The sequence below is a fragment of the Salmo salar genome, chromosome 09 (assembly GCF_965601325.2).
Source record: "Salmo salar chromosome 09, fSalSal1, whole genome shotgun sequence".
Lineage (NCBI taxonomy): Eukaryota > Metazoa > Chordata > Actinopteri > Salmoniformes > Salmonidae > Salmo > Salmo salar.
Genome location: NC_138299.1, coordinates 51,950,001 through 51,966,952, shown reverse-complemented (window position 1 = coordinate 51,966,952; position 16,952 = coordinate 51,950,001). Strand labels below are relative to the sequence as shown.

The following is a 16,952-nucleotide window of genomic DNA, read 5'->3' as shown; positions in this document are numbered from 1 at the left end:
CTCAGGATGATCTGTTTCAATACTCCAGCAAAGTTAAGGTTAAGGTGACGAGTTTCAGAAGAAAGTACTTTGTTTCTGGCCATTTTGAGCCTGTAATCGAACCCACAAATGCTGATGCTCCAGCTAGTCAACTAGTCTAAAGAAGGCCAGTTTTATTGCTTCTTTAATCAGAACAACAATTTTCAGCTGTGCTAACATAATTTCAAAAGGGTTTTCTAATGATCAATTCGTCTTTTAAAATGATAAACTTGGATTAGCTAACACAACGTGCCATTGGAACACAGGAGTGATGGTTGCTGATAATGGGCCTCTGTACGCCTATGTAGATATTCATTTTTTTTTTTATCTGCCATTTCCAGCTACAATAGTCATTTACAACATTAACAATGTCTACACTGTATTTCTGAACAATTTTATGTTATTTTAATGGACCAAAAAATGTGTTTTTCTTTAAAAAAAAACAAGGACATTTCTAAGTGACCCCGAACTGTTGAACGGTAGTGTACAACTTCATCATTGTCATTTTTGAGGATGCCATTTTGTTGTGGCTTCCAAATTGCTGAAGAAAAAAAATAATGAAGTTTGAGTTGATGAAAGTATTGGTCTGTGGTGTTCTATACAGAGTTGGAGCTCAGAGCAGAAACGTTCACCCCCTGAGTTTCTCAGAGCTGTGGTAGTCACGCTGTGTGTGTGAGTGTGTGTGTTCAGATGGTTTTTCACCCTGGCCCTCTCCCAGGTAATGTGACCCTAATCACAATACCATGGCAACCAGGCTAGACCTTAGTCCAATTAGACACAAGAAACAAACAAGGGTTGGACATATAACACTTAACCCACTCTCCTCTTTCTCTCTCTCTCTTTCTCTCTTTCTTTCTTTCTTTCTTTCTTTCTTTCTTTCTTTCTTTCTTTCTTTCTTTCTTTCTTTCTTTCTTTCTTTCTTTCTTTCTTTCTTCTCTCTCTCTCTCTTTCTTTCTTAATTTCTTTTTCTATGTTCTGTAACCATGGTAATACATTCGATTCAGTGATGTTATCATAACAGTGCTGTAATGTAATTTTGAGTTTTGTTTGCTCTGCGGAGCGATCTCCTTTGCAACGCTACATTATATGCATTTTTCCCATGAGCTCAACCTCCCATCTCTGGTCCTGCTCCATGCTGTGTGTGACTGAATGTGTAGATGCTTATTGAATCAGAATGGCGTGTGTCTGTCTCTTGTATGTGACTGAACGAGTCTCTGTATGTCCTCTACCACTGGGAATGACTACAAGTTACTACAGAGACTTGAATCCTGCTAGAGAAACCTTTTATCCTGCTAGAGAAACCTTTTATCCTGCTAGAGAAACCTTTTACCCTGCTAGAGAAACCTTTTACCCTGCTAGAGAAACCTTTTATCCTGCTAGAGAAACCTTTTATCCTGCTAGAGAAACCTTTTATCCTGCTAGAGAAACCTTTTTTATCCTGCTAGAGGAACCTTTTATCCTGCTAGAGAAACCTTTTATCCTGCTAGAGAAACCTTTTATCCTGCTAGAGAAACCTTTTATCCTGCTAGAGAAACCTTTTTTATCCTGCTAGAGAAACCTTTTATCCTGCTAGAGAAACCTTTTACCCTGCTAGAGAAACCTTTTACCCTGCTAGAGAAACCTTTTACCCTGCTAGAGAAACCTTTTATCCTGCTAGAGAAACCTTTATCCTGCTAGAGAAACCTTTTTTATCCTGCTAGAGAAACCTTTTATCCTGCTAGAGAAACCTTTTTTATCCTGCTAGAGAAACCTTTTACCCTGCTAGAGAAACCTTTTACCCTGCTAGAGAAACCTTTTATCCTGCTAGAGAAACCTTTTATCCTGCTAGAGAAACCTTTTTTATCCTGCTAGATTGACTACTAGTTACTACAGAGACTTGAATCCTGCTCGAGAAACATTTTAATCGGTCATGTGGGGTGTGTGGGCTTGCCCATCCGGTTGTTAAGTGTTGCAGTGTCAGGCTAAATGAAATTAACTGATCAACTGTGGGACCTCACAGGTAATTCTGTAAGTCCATGCAATTTATAATGTGACATGTTGAGCACATTTTTTGCTCCTGAACTTATTTAGGCTTGCAATAACAAAGGGGTTGAATACTAATTGACTCAAGACATTTCAAGCTGAATTTGTAATTAATTTGTAAAAATTTCGAAAAACATAATTCCACTTTGACATTATGCGGTATTGTGTGTAGGCTAGTGACCCAAAGAAATTGATATTTAATAAATTTTAAATTCCGTCTGTAACACAACAACATTTGGAAAAAGTCAAGGGGTGTGAATAGTTTCTGAAGGACATGGACTCTACAAGGTGTTGAAAGCGTTCCACAGGGACGCTGGCCCATGTTGACTCCAATGCTTTCCACAGTTGTGTCAAGTTGGCTGGATGTAATTTGGGTGGTGGACCATTCTTGATACACACAGGAAACTGTTAAATCATGAAAAACCCAGCAGCATTGCAGTTCTTAACACACTCAAACTGGTGCGCCTGGCACCTACTTCCATACCCCGTTCAAAGGCACATACATATTTTGTCTTCCCCATTCACCCTCTGAATGGCACACACACACAATCCATGTCTCAATTGTCTCAAGGCTTAGAAATCCTTCTTTAACCGGTCTCTTCCCCTTTATCTACACTGATTTGAAGTGAATTTAACAAGTCACATCAATAAGGGATCATAGCTTTCACCTGGATTCACCTGGTCAGTCTATGTCATGGAAAGAGCAGGTGTTCTTGATGTTTTGTACACTCAGTGTATGTTGTTGTTTATCAAATCAAATCAAATTTATTTATATAGCCCTTCTTACATCAGCTGATATCTCAAAGTGCTGTACAGAAACCCAGCCTAAAACCCCAAACAGCAAGCAATGCAGGTGTAGAAGCACGGTGGCTAGGAAAAACTCCCTAGAAAGGCCAAAACCTAGGAAGAAACCTAGAGAGGAACCAGGCTATGAGGGGTGGCCGGTCCTCTTCTGGCTGTGCCGGGTGGAGATTATAACAGCACATTGCCAAGATGTTCAAATGTTCATAAATGACCAGCATGGTCAAATAATAATAATCATAGTAGTTGTCGAGGGTGCAACAAGTCAGTAACACAAGAGTAAGTGCCAGTTGGTTTTTTCATAGCCGATCTTTGAGAGAATCTCTACCGCTCCTGCTGTCTCTAGAGAGTTGAAAACAGCAGGTCTGGGACAGGTAGCACATCCGGTGAACAGGTCAGGGTTCCAGCAGGTCTGGGACAGCAGGTCTGGGACAGGTAGCACGTCCCTGACCTGCGTTTGGACGTTTATTGGACGTTCTTGGACGTTTATATCCATCCAAGAGCGAACATTGTCAATGTAGCTGACATTTTAAACATCACTCAAGAAAAAACATGGCACCGGGGGGCTCCTGACCAACTGTGCTATTATTTTATTTGTTGTTGTTGCTGTTTTTAACTTTTTTTGCACATAATGTTTCCGCCATCGTTTCCTATGACTGAAAATAGCTTCTAGGACATCAGAACAGCGATTACTCACCTCGAACTGGACGAGGATTTTTTTCCTTATTAATGAGTCGGACGCAAAGGATATACTGCTCTTCCCGGACCAAATCCGCGTTTATTCGTATGAAGAGGAGTCGCCGTTACAGAGGGCAAAGAGCCGGATGTCTGGTGAGACTGTGTCAGCAAGTGGATAATCCGCCATTACCCTCCGTTCTACTGGCGAATGTGTATTTACTGGAGAATAAACTGGATGTGGTCTGTTCGAGACTATCCTATGAACAGGACATGTGGCTCAGTTGGTAGAGCATGGTGTTTGCAACGCCAGGGTTATGGGTTCGATTCCCACGGCGGCCAGTATGGAATTTTAATGAAATAAGAGCGTCTGCTAAAATGACTAAAATGTAAAATGACATTAAAAACTGTAATATCCTATGTTTCACCGAGTCATTTACATTTACATTTAAGTCATTTAGCAGACGCTCTTATCCAGAGCGACTTACAAATTGGTGGATTCACCTTATGATATCATGGCTGAACATGCTGAAACAGCTGCCTCCGGTAAGATCAGGGCTGGTGGTGTGTGTCTCTCTATAACCCAGAGGACCGTTAATAGCACAGAGGACCGTTAATAGCACAGAGGACCGTTAATAGCACAGAGGACCGTTAATAGCACAGAGGACCGTTAATAGCACAGAGGACCATTAATAACACAGAGGACCGTTAATAGCACAGAGGACCGTTAATAGCACAGAGGACCGTTAATAACCTAGAGGACCATTAATAGCACAGAGGACCGTTAATAACACAGAGGACCGTTAATAGCACAGAGGACCGTTAATAGCACAGAGGACCGTTAATAACACAGAGGACCGTTAATAGCACAGAGGACCGTTAATAACACAGATGACCGTTAATAACACAGAGGACCGTTAATAGCACAGAGGACCGTTAATAGCACAGAGGACCGTTAATAACACAGAGGACCGTTAATAACACAGAGGCCCGTTAATAACACAGAGGACCGTTAATAACACAGAGGACCGTTAATAGCACAGAGGACCGTTAATAGCACAGAGGACCGTTAATAGCACAGAGGACCATTAATAACACAGAGCTGAAGAATGCAGCTGTCTCTCTTCTCTCTACTCTTCTCTCCTTCCATTCCTCCTCTATTCTAATGTCTTTCACTCACTCCTACATCTCCTCTGTCTCCCCTCTCACTCCTACACCTCCTCTGTCTCCCCTCTCACTCCTACACCTCCTCTGTCTCCCCTCTCACTCCTACACCTCCTCTGTCTCCCCTCTCACTCCTACATCTCCTCTGTCTCCCCTCTCACTCCTACACCTCCTCTGTCTCCCCCTCAATCCTACACCTCCTGTCTCCCCTCTCAGTCCTACACCTCCTCTGTCTCCCCTCTCAGTCCTACATCTCCTCTGTCTCCCCTCTCACTCCTACACCTTCTCTGTCTCCCCTCTCACTCCTACACCTCCTGTCTCCCCTCTCAGTCCTACACCTCCTCTGTCTCCCCTCTCACTCCTACACCTCGTCTGTCTCCCGTCTCACTCCTACACCTCGTCTGTCTCCCCTCTCACTCCTACACCTCGTCTGTCTCCCCTCTCACTCCTACACCTCGTCTGTCTCCCCTCTCACTCCTACACCTCGTCTGTCTCCCCTCTCACTCCTACACCTCCTCTGTCTCCCCTCTCACTCCTACACCTCCTCTGTCTCCCCTCTCACTCCTACACCTCCTCTGTCTCCCCTCTCACTCCTACACCTCCTCTGTCTCCCCTCTCACTCCTACTCCTCCTCTGTCTCCCCTCTCAGTCCTACACCTCCTCTGTCTCCTCTCTCACTCCTATGGTTAGAAGGTTCCAGATAACATTACAGTCATCATAGAGATCACTAACTTGGTGTCTCAGATTATGGATCAGGTGGTAGAGTAGCTAAGCTTTTCAAATGAGGTTGATAGGGTCACCATCAAACTGTGTGAGAGACAAAGATGACATCAGAGTGTTGACATCCATCTTCTAACTGGTAACTCCTCTTTACCTCTACTTCCTGAGTTTTGACCTCTTGACTCTTGACCTCTGTGTTTTGTTCAACCCCCCCCCCCCCCCCCCCCCCTGCAGGTGACCCAGTCTCCGTGGGCGGAGCAGCAGCAGGGTCAGCTCATAGGTAGTTTCGATGAGAAGGCGTACCTGTTGGAGAAACAGCTGAAGGCGGGAGACGACCCCTACAGAGACCACGCCTTCAACCTGGCCGAGAGCGACCGACTCGGCTCCGAGCGGGCCATCAGAGATACACGGCACTACAGGTGACTAAACACAGACCGACTGGGCTCCGAGCGGGCCATGAGAGATACACACGACACTACAGGTGACTAAACACAGACCGACTGGGCTCAGAGCGGGCCATCAGAGATACACGGCACTACACACAGACCGACTGGGCTCAGAGCGGGTCATCAGAGACACACGACACTACACACAGACCGACCGGGCTCAGAGCGGGCCATCAGAGATACACACGACACTACAGGTGACTACACACAGACCGACTGGGCTCAGAGCGGGTCATCAGATATACACACGACACTACACACAGACCGACTGGGCTCAGAGCGGGCCATCAGAGATACACACGTCACTACAGGTGACTAAATACAGACCGACTGGGCTCAGAGCGGGCCATCAGAGATACACACGGCACTACAGGTGACTACACACAGACCGACTGGGCTCAGAGCGGGTCATCAGAGACACACGACACTACACACAGACCGACTGGGCTCACAGCGGGTCATCAGAGAGACACGACACTACAGGTGACTACACACAGACCGACTGGGCTCAGAGCGGGCCATCAGAGATACACACGACACTACAGGTGACTAAACACAGACCGACTGGGCTCAGAGCGGGTCATCAGAGAGACACAGCTCTACTCGAAAAGACACTCATGCAATGTCTGCACCTTCAACCATCATCCTTGGGCTGGCATGATATCATATGTTCAACCATCATCCATGGGCTGGCATGATATCATATGTCATTCGCTGTTACGATAGCAAACACTCATTGGGTTTTATAGTGAGTGGGGTGTACAGTAAACAATGCACAGTAGGTGTGAATACTTTACTAACACAATGTTGCTTCTTATTGTTTGTAGGTGTGCCTCCGTGAATTATGACGCTACCCTTCCTCCTACGAGCATCATCATCACCTTCAACAATGAGGCTCGCTCCACCCTGCTACGCACCATCAAAAGGTAAGGATCCACTGCTACAGAACACTAGAACACTGCTGTAGAACACTAGAACACTGCTATGGAACACTAGAACACTGCTATAGAACACTAGAACACTGCTATAGAACACTAGAACACTGCTGGAGAACACTAGAACACTGCTACCGAACACTAGAACACTGCTGTAGAACACTAGAACACTGCTATGGAAGACTAGAACACTGCTGTAGAACACTGCTATAGAACACTAGAACACTGCTATGGAACACTAAAACACTGCTATGGAACACTAGAACACTGCTGTAGAACACTAGAACACTGCTATAGAACACTGCTATAGAACACTGCTGTAGAACACTAGAACACTGCTATAGAACACTAGGATACTGCTATAGAACACTAGAACACTGCTGTAGAACACTGCTATAGAACACTAGAACAATACTATAGAAAACTAGAACACTGCTGTAGAACACTAGAACACTGCTATAGAACACTAGAACACTGCTGTAAAACACAAAGAACACACTCCGCCTGCTACGCACCATCAAAGAGTAAAGCACTATTGTATGCCTCACACAATAAAGAATTTACCATCTTATTTAGTGTTTAATGTTGTCTTCTCTCTCCGTTTCTCTCTCCCAGTGTCCTGTTGAGGAGCCCTCCCTCTCTGATCCAGGAGATCATCCTGATAGATGACTTCAGTACTGATCGTGAGGCCTCCCTGCTTTTTCTCAGTTCTCCTGTTTAAATAGTCTCTGGTCTTTACATGGCTCCCAGCATGAGTCTCTGACAAAAGCTCTGCTCTCTGTGAGGTCCCAGTCGGTTCCCTTTCAGTCTCTACTCTTTATGAGGTTCTTTACATTGACACAAGAAGTGCTGAGCTGGTTCTCTCTGTCCCCACCTGCTGTGTTGTGCTGAGCTGGTTCTCTCTGTCTCCACCTGCTGTATTTTGGTCTGTCAGAACACACAGAAATGCATGAAGAGAGATTGTGAGATGGGGACAGGCATAGAGGGAGACCATAAAAACATGTTGAAGGATTTAGATAGCAGGAGAGAGGCTTTGTCCAGGGATGTACACTACATGACCAAAAGTATGTGGACACCTGCTCGTCGAACATCTCATTCCAAAACCATGGACATTAATATGGAGTTGGTCCCCCTTTGCTGCTATAACACTCTTCATGGAAAGGCTTTCCACTAGATATTGGATCATTGCTGCGGGGACTCGCTTCCGTTCAGCCACAAGAGCATTAGTAAGGTTGGGCACTGATTTTGGGCGATTAGGCCCGCAGTCGGCGTTCCAATTCATCCCAAAGGTGTTTGATGTGGTTGAGGTCAGGGCTCTGTGCAGGCCAGTCAAGTTCTTCCACACCGATCTCGACAAACCATTTCTGTATGGACCTCGCTTTGTGCACGGGGGCATTGTCATGCTGAAACAGGAAAGGGCCTTCCCCAAACTGTTGCCACAAAGTTGGAAGAACAGAATCGTCTAGAATGTTATTGTATGCTGTAGCATTAAGATTTCCCTTCGCCTCCCGAGTAGTGCAGCAGTCTAAGGCACTACAACGCAGTGCTTGAGGCGTCACTACAGCCCGGGTTGGATCTCAGGCTGTGTCACAGCCGGCGGTGACCGGGAGACCCATGAGGGGGGCGCACAATTGGCCCAGCGTTGTCCGGGTTAGGGGAGGGTTTGGCCGGCCAGGATTTCCTTGTTCCATCACACTCTAGCGATTCCTTGTGGCGTGCCGGATGCCTGCAAGTTGACCCCGGTCGCCAGCTAGACGGTGTATCCTCCGACACATTAGTATGGCTGGCTTCCGGGTTAAGTGAGCAGTGTGTCAAGAAGCAGTGCGGCTTGGTTGGGATCGTGTTTCGGAGGAAGCATGGCTCTTGACCTTCGCCGCTCTCGAGTCCGTAGGGGAGTTGCAGCGATGGGACAAGACTGTTACAACCAATTGGCTATCACGAAATTGGGGAGAAAAAGGGGTAAAAAGTACACAAACACACATATATATATATATATATATATATATATATATATATATATATATATATATACATACATACATACATACATACATACATACATAGTTCCCTTTACTGGAACTAAGGGGCCCGAACTATGAAAAACAGACCCAGACCATTATTCCTCCTCCACCAAACTTTACAGTTGGCACTATGCATTTGGGTAGGTAGAGTTCTCCTGGCATCTGCCAAACCCCGATTCGTCCGTTGGACTGTGAGATGGTGAAGCGTGATTCATCACTCCAGAGAACACGTGGAATCTTTGGACAATAAAATCGCCGAGTTACGCGGAAGATTAAACTACCAACGGGACATTAAAAACTGTAACATCTTATGCTTCACGGAGTCGTGGCTGAACGACGACAACATCAACATACAGCTGGCTGGTTATACGATGTACCGGCAGGATAGAACAGCGGCGTCTGGTAAGACAAGGGGCGGCGGTCTATGTATTTTTGATGTTGATTACAGCTGGTGCACGATATCTAAGGAAGTCTCGAGCTATTGCTCGCCTGAGGTAGAGTATCTCATGATAAGCTGTAGACCACACTACCTACCGAGAGAGTTTTCATCTGTATTCTTTGTAGCTGTTTACATACCACCACAGTCAGAGGCTGGCACTAAGACAGCATTGAATGAGCTATATTCCGCCATAAGCAAACAAGAAAATGCTCAACCAGAGGCGGCTCTCCTAGTGGCCAGGGACTTTAATGCAGGGTAACTTAAATCCGTTTTACCAAATTTCTATCAGCATGTTAAATGCGCAGCCAGAGGAAAAGAACTCTGGACCACCTTTACTCCACACACAAAGACACATACAAAGCTCTCCCTCGCCCACCATTTGGCAAATCTGACCATAATTCTATCCTCTTGATTCCTGCTTACAAGCAAAAACTAAAGCAGGAAGCACCAGTGACTAGATCAATAAAAAATGGTCAGAGGAAGCAGATGCTAAGCTGCAGGACTGTTTTGCTAGCACAGACAGACTGGAATATGTTCCAGGTTTCCTCCGATGGCATTGAGGAGTACATCACATCAGTCATCGGCTTCATCAATAAGTGCATCGATGACATCGTCCCCACAGTGACCGTACGAACATACCCCAACCAGAAGCCATGGATTACAGGCAGCATCCGCACTGAGCTAAAGGGTAGAGCTGCTGCTTTCAAGGAGCGGGACTCTAACCCGGAAGCTTATAAGAAATCCTGCTATGCCCTCCGACGAACCATCAAACAGACAAAGCATCAATACAGGACTAAGATCGAATCATACTACACCGGCTCTGACGCTCGTCGGATGTGGCAGGGCTTGCAAACCATTACAGACTACAAAGGGAAGCACAGCCGAGTGACACGAGCGTACCAGACGAGCTTAACTACTTTTATGCTCGCTTCGAGGCAAATAACACTGAAACATGCATGAGAGCACCAGCTGTTCCGGAAGACTTTGTGATCACGCTCTCCTCAGCCGATGTGAATAAGACCTTTAAACAGGTCAACATTCACAGGACCGCAGGGCCAGACGGATTACCAGGACGTGTACTCCGAGCATGCGCGGACCAACTGGCAAGTGTCGTCACTGACATTTTCAACCTCTCCCTGTCCGAGTCTGTAATACCAACATGTTTCAAGCAGACCACCGTAATCCCTGTGCCCAAGAACACTAAGGTAACCTGCCTAAATGACTACTGACCCGCAGCACTCACGTCTGTAGCCATGAAGTGCTTTGAAAGGCTGGTCATGGCTCACATCAACACCATTATCCCAGGAACCCTAGACTCACTCCGATATGCATACCGCCCCAACCGATCCACAGATGATGCAATCTCTATTGCACTCTACACTGCCCTTTCCCACCTGGACAAAAGGAACACCTATGTGAGAATGCTATTCATTGACTACAGCTCAGCGTTCAACACCATAGTGCCCTCAAAGCTCATCACTAAGCTAAGGACCCTGGGACTAAACACCTCCCTCTGCAATTGGATCCTGGACTTCCTGACGGGCCGCCCCTAGGTGGTGAGGGTAGGTAGCAACACATCCGCCACGCTGATTCTCAATACAGGGGCCCCTCAGGGGTGCATGCTCAGTCCCCTCCTGTACTCCCTGTTCACTCATGACTGCACGGCCAGGCACAACTCCAACACCATCATTCAATTTGCCGACGACACAACAGTGGTAGGCCTGATCACCGACAATGACGAGACAGCCTATAGGGAGGTGGTCAGAGACCTGGCTGTGTGGTGCCAGGACAACAACCTCTCCCTCAACGTGATCAAGACAAAAGAGATGATTGTGGACTACAGGAAAATGAGGACGGAGCACGCCCCCATTCTCATCGACGGGGCTGTAGTGGAGCAGGTTGAGAGCTTCAAGTTCCTTGGTGTCCACATCACCAACAAACTAGAATGGTCCACATCACCAACACAGTCGTGAAGAGGGCACGACAGCGCCTATTCCCCCTCAGGAGACTGAAAAGATTTGGCATGGGTCCTTAGATCCTCAAAAGATTCTTCAGCTGCACCATCGAGAGCATCCTGACTGGTTGCATCACTGCCTGGTATGGCAACTGCTCGGCCTCCGACCGCAAGGCACTACCCCCAGTACAACACTGGGGCCAAGCTTCCTGCCATCCAGGACCTCTATACCAGGCGGTGTCAGAAGAAGGCCCTAAAAATTGCCAAAGACTCCAGCCACCCTTGTCATAGACTGTTCTCTCTGCTACCGCACGGCAAGCGGTACCGGAGGGCCAAGTCTAGGTCAACAGCTTCTACCCCCAAGCCATAAAACTCCTGAACATCTTGTCAAATGGCTACCCAGACTATTTGCAGTGCCCCTCCATTTTTTTTTAAACTGCATTGTTGGTTAGGGGATCATAAGTCTGCATTTCCCTGTAAAGTCTACACCTGTTGTATTCAGCGCATGTGACTAATAACAATTTATTTGTTTTAATTTGAAACCCCCGATTCGTCCGTCAGACTGCTATATGGTGAAGCGTGATTCATCACTCCAGAGAACACGTTTCCACTGCTCCAGACTCCAAGGGCAGCGAGCTTTACACCACACCAGCCAAATTCCAGCTGCTTGGAAACCCATTTAATGAAGCTTGCAGCTAACAGTTCTTGTGCTGACGTTGCTTCCAGGGGCAGTTTGGAACTCGGTAGTGAGTGATGTAACCGAGGGCAGACGGTTCAAATCAAATCCAATTATATTTGTCAGAGAGAGATAATCCTGTAATCTAGAGGACTGTTGTCTTAATCTGTGTTGCTTTAGAGTAGGGGTTCCCAAACCTTTTCACTCGGGGGGGGGGGCCCTTCCTGCATTGGGGATCATCCCGTGCCCCTTTCCTTCCCCTGTGCGGCCACACGCCACATCTGTTTCTATGGGTACAAGCACTGTTCATGACACAAACTCTTCACACCCCTCTGGTTGGTGGAGAGAAATTTGCAGGTTTTTAAAGCTAATTTCCTACAGTTCTAAACATTTTGTCATAGGGTCCAAAAGAAAATGTTTCAGTTTTACAACTAATTTTCCTTGCAATTCTATACATTTTGCCTTGTCTAATGTCCACCACCTACCCCTCCCCACAGTTTGGGAACCATTTCCTCAGAGGATGGTTGTAACGTGGGTCGTCTAAAGGGGACCAAGGTGCAGCGTGTATAGTGCTCATATTCACTTTTAATGAATATACTTAAACAAAAACAACAAAACGACCGACAACAGTTCCGTCAGGTGACATACACTAAACAGAAAACAACTACCCACAAAAACCCAGGAAGAAAAACCCCTACTTAAATATGATCTCCAATCAGAGGCAACGAGGATAAAATGCCTCCAATTGGAGATTAACCCAAACAACCCCAACATAGAAATAGAAAAACTAGAACTAAAACATAGAAATAGAAAACATAGAAAAACCCAAAACACCCCCTGTCACGCTCTGACCTACTCTACTATAGAAAATGACATCTTACTAGGGTCAGGACGTGACAACGGTTGCCTTAATCGCTAGAGGACTGTCCTTCATCAAGTACGCTGTCGCTGATCTTTGGTGAATAGACTCTAAACCATGTCACTCCACTGCACACACCTGCTTAAGCGCATAGCTCATCACTTACATTTTTTATTTTTATTTTACCTTTATTCAACTAGGCAAGTCAGTTAAGAACAAATTCTTATTTACAATGACGGCCTAACCCCGGCCAAATCTGGACAACGCTGGGCCAATTGTGTGCCGCCCTATGGGACTCCCAATCACCGGTTGTGATACAGCCTGGAATCGAACCATGGGTCTGTAGTGACGCCTCTAGCACTGAGATGCAGTGACTTAGACCGCTGCGCCACTCGGGAGCCTAAACCCAGAATTCTCAGGGAGTATACATCATTGAATACTCCATTGTGAACACACCCATACACACACACACACACACACACACACACACACACACACACACACCCGTACACACACACATACACACACACACACACACACACACACACACACACACACACACACACACACACACACACACACACACACACACACAATCTGGCTAAAAGTATAGAACATCTGTCTCGTGTTGACCAGAGGAAGACCAGAGAATCCCCCCCCGACACACCCACCAGCTGTCCTCTCCTTTGGACTAAAACAAATACACACACACTCTAATACACACACACACTCTAATACACACACACACACACACGCACACTAATACAGACGCACACTCTAATACACACACACACACACACGCACACTCTAATACACACATCCAAGAACACACTCTAATACACACACACACTCTAATACACACACACACACACTCTAATACACACATCCAAGAACACACTCTAATACACACACACACTCTAATACACACACACTCACACACTCTAATACACACACACTCACACACTCTAATACACACACACACACTCTGATACACTCACACACTCTAATACACACACACACTCTAATACACACACACACTCACACACTCTAATACACACACACACTCACACACTCTAATACACACACACACTCTAATACACACTCACACACTCTGATACACACACACAATCATACACTCGAATACAGGTATTCCCACCCAGATGTAGGTGCAATGCCATCAGGGGTACACCAAATAAGAATGTGATTCAAATATTATTAAAAAATAAAAATAAAATAGTAGCAGTCAGTCATCCAGTCAGTCAGTCATCCAGTCAGTCAGTCAGTCATCCAGTCAGTCATCCAGTCAGTCAGTCATCCAGTCAGTCAGTCAGTCATCCAGTCAGTCAGTCAGTCAGTCATCCAGTCAGTCAGTCAGTCATCCAGTCATCCAGTCAGTCATCCAGTCAGTCAGTCATCCAGTCAGTCATCCAGTCAGTCAGTCATCCGGTCAGTCAGTCATCCAGTCAGTCAGTCAGTCATCCAGTCAGTCAGTCATTCAGTCAGTCATTCAGTCAGTCAGTCAGTCAGTCAGTCATCCAGTTAGTCATCCAGTCAGTCAGTCATCAAGTCAGTCATCCAGTCAGTCAGTCATCAAGTCAGTCATCCAATCAGTCATCTAGTCAGTCATCCAGTCATCCAGTCAGTCAGTCATCCAGTCATCCAGTCAGCCAGCCAGTCAGTCATCCAGTCAGTCATCCAGTCAGTTAGTCAGTCATTCAGTCAGTCAGTCCGTCATATAGTCAGTTAGTCAGTCATCCAATCAGTCATCCAGTCAGTCAGTCAGTCAGTCATCCAGTCAGTCAGCCAGCCAGCCAGCCAGCCAGTCAGTCAGTCATCCAATCAGTCATCAAGTCAGTCATCCATTCAGTCATCCAGTCAGTCAGTCATCCAGTCAGCCAGCCAGCCAGTCAGTCAGTCATCCAGTCAGTCAATCATCCAGTCAGCCAGCCAGTCAGTCAGTCAGTCAGTCATCCAGCCAGACAGTCAGTCATCCAGTCAGTCAGCCAGCCAGTCAGTCAGTCAGTCAGTCATCCAGTCAGTCAATCATCCAGTCAGCCAGCCAGTCAGTCAGTCAGTCAGTCATCCAACCAGCAAGTCAGTCAGCCAGTCAGCCAGCCAGCCAGCCAGTCAGTCAGTCAGTCATCAAGTCAGTCATCCAGTCAGTCAGCCAGCCAGCCAGCCAGCCAGTCAGTCAGTCAGTCAGTCATCCAGTCAGTCAGTCATCCAGTCATCCAGTCAGCCAGCCAGTCAGTCATTCAGTCAGTCAGTCAGTCATATAGTCAGTTAGTCAATCATCCAATCAGTCATCCAGTCAGTCAGTCAGTCAGCCAGCCAGTCAGCCAGCCAGTCAGTCAGTCATCCAATCAGTCATCCAGTCAGTCATCCATTCAGTCATCCAGTCAGTCAGTCAGTCATCCAGTCAGCCAGCCAGCTAGTCAGTCAGTCATCCAGTCAGTCAATCATCCAGTCAGCCAGCCAGTCAGTCAGACAGTCAGTCATCCAGCCAGACAGTCAGTCATCCAGCCAGACAGTCAGTCATCCAGTCAGTCAGCCAGCCAGTCAGTCAGTCAGTCAGTCAGCCAGTCAGCCAGCCAGCCAGCCAGCCAGTCAGTCAGTCAGTCAGTCATCCAGTCAGTCATCCAGTTAGTCAGCCAGTCAGCCAGCCAGCCAGCCAGTCAGTCAGTCAGTCAGTCAGTCAGTCAGTCAGTCATCCAGTCAGCCAGCCAGTCAGCCAGTCAGTCAGCCAGTCAGTCATCCAGTCAGTCAATCATCCAGTCAGCCAGCCAGCCAGTCAGTCAGTCATCTAGACAGTCAATCATCCAGTCAGCCAGCCAGTCAGTCAGTCAGTCATCCAGCCAGACAGTCAGTCATCCAGTCAGTCAGTCATCCAGTCAGTCAGCCAGCCAGTCAGTCAGTCAGTCTGTCAGTCAGTCATCCAGTTAGTCAGCCAGTCAGTCATCCAGTCAGTCAATCATCCAGTCAGCCAGCCAGTCAGTCAGACAGTCAGTCATCCAGCCAGACAGTCAGTCATCCAGTCAGTCAGTCATCCAGTCAGTCAGCCAGCCAGTCAGTCAGTCAGCCAGTCAGCCAGCCAGCCAGCCAGCCAGTCAGTCAGTCAGTCAGTCATCCAGTCAGTCATCCAGTTAGTCAGCCAGTCAGCCAGCCAGCCAGCCAGTCAGCCAGTCAGTCAGTCAGTCAGTCAGTCATCCAGTCAGCCAGCCAGTCAGCCAGTCAGTCAGCCAGTCAGTGATCCAGTCAGTCAATCATCCAGTCAGCCAGCCAGCCAGTCAGTCAGTCATCTAGTCAGTCAATCATCCAGTCAGCCAGCCAGTCAGTAAGTCAGTCATCCAGCCAGACAGTCAGTCATCCAGTCAGTCAGTCATCCAGTCAGTCAGTCAGCCAGCCAGTCAGTCAGTCAGTCTGTCAGTCAGTCATCCAGTTAGTCAGCCAGTCAGCCAGCCAGTCAGTCAGTCAGTCAGTCAGTCAGTCAGTCATCCAGTCAGTCAGCCAGCCAGTCAGTCAGTCAGTCAGTCATCCAGTCAGTCATCCAGTCAGTCAGCCAGCCAGCCAGTCAGTCAGTCATCCAGTCAGCCAGTCAGTCAGCCAGCCAGTCAGTCAGTCAGTCAGTCAGTCAGTCAGTCAGTCAGTCAGTCATCCACTCAGTCATACACTCAGTCATCCAGTCAGTCAGTCATCCAGTCAGTTAGTCAGTCATTCAGTCAGTCAGTCAGTCATATAGTCAGTTAGTCAGTCATCCAATCAGTCATCCAGTCAGTCAGTCAGCCATCCAGTCAGTCAGCCAGCCAGCCACTCAGTCAGTCATCCAATCAGTCATCCAATCAGTCATCCAATCAGTCATCCAGTCAGTCATCCATTCAGTCAGTCATCCAGTCAGCCAGCCAGCCAGCCAGTCATCCAGTCAGTCAGTCATCCAGTCAGTCAGTCAGTCAGTCAGTCAGTCAGTCATCCAGCCAGACAGTCAGTCATCCAGCCAGTCAGTCATCCAGTCAGTCAGCCAGCCAGTCAGTCAGTCATCCAGTCAGTCAGTCATCCAGTCAGCCAGCCAGCCAGCCAGTCAGTCAGTCAGTCAGTCATCCAGTCAGTCAGCCAGCCAGTCAGTCAGTCAGTCAGTCAGTCATCCAGTCAGCCAGTCAGCCAGCCAGCCAGTCAGTCAGTGAGTCAGTCATCCAGTCAGTCAGTCAGCCAGTCAGCCAGCCAGCCA

At 47.2% G+C, this 16,952-nt stretch overlaps 1 protein-coding gene across 1 annotated transcript in view; it reads left to right on the top strand.

The window, feature by feature from the left end:
• Nucleotides 1–16,952, top strand: part of galnt16 (UDP-N-acetyl-alpha-D-galactosamine:polypeptide N-acetylgalactosaminyltransferase 16) — a 397,157-nt gene that overhangs the window by 16,905 nt on the left and 363,300 nt on the right. The window contains exons 2-4 of the mRNA XM_045723766.2: nt 5,635–5,819; nt 6,674–6,772; nt 7,397–7,464. Of these exons, the coding sequence (XP_045579722.1) occupies nt 5,635–5,819; nt 6,674–6,772; nt 7,397–7,464 (352 nt within the window). The remainder of the gene's footprint in view (nt 1–5,634; nt 5,820–6,673; nt 6,773–7,396; nt 7,465–16,952) is intronic.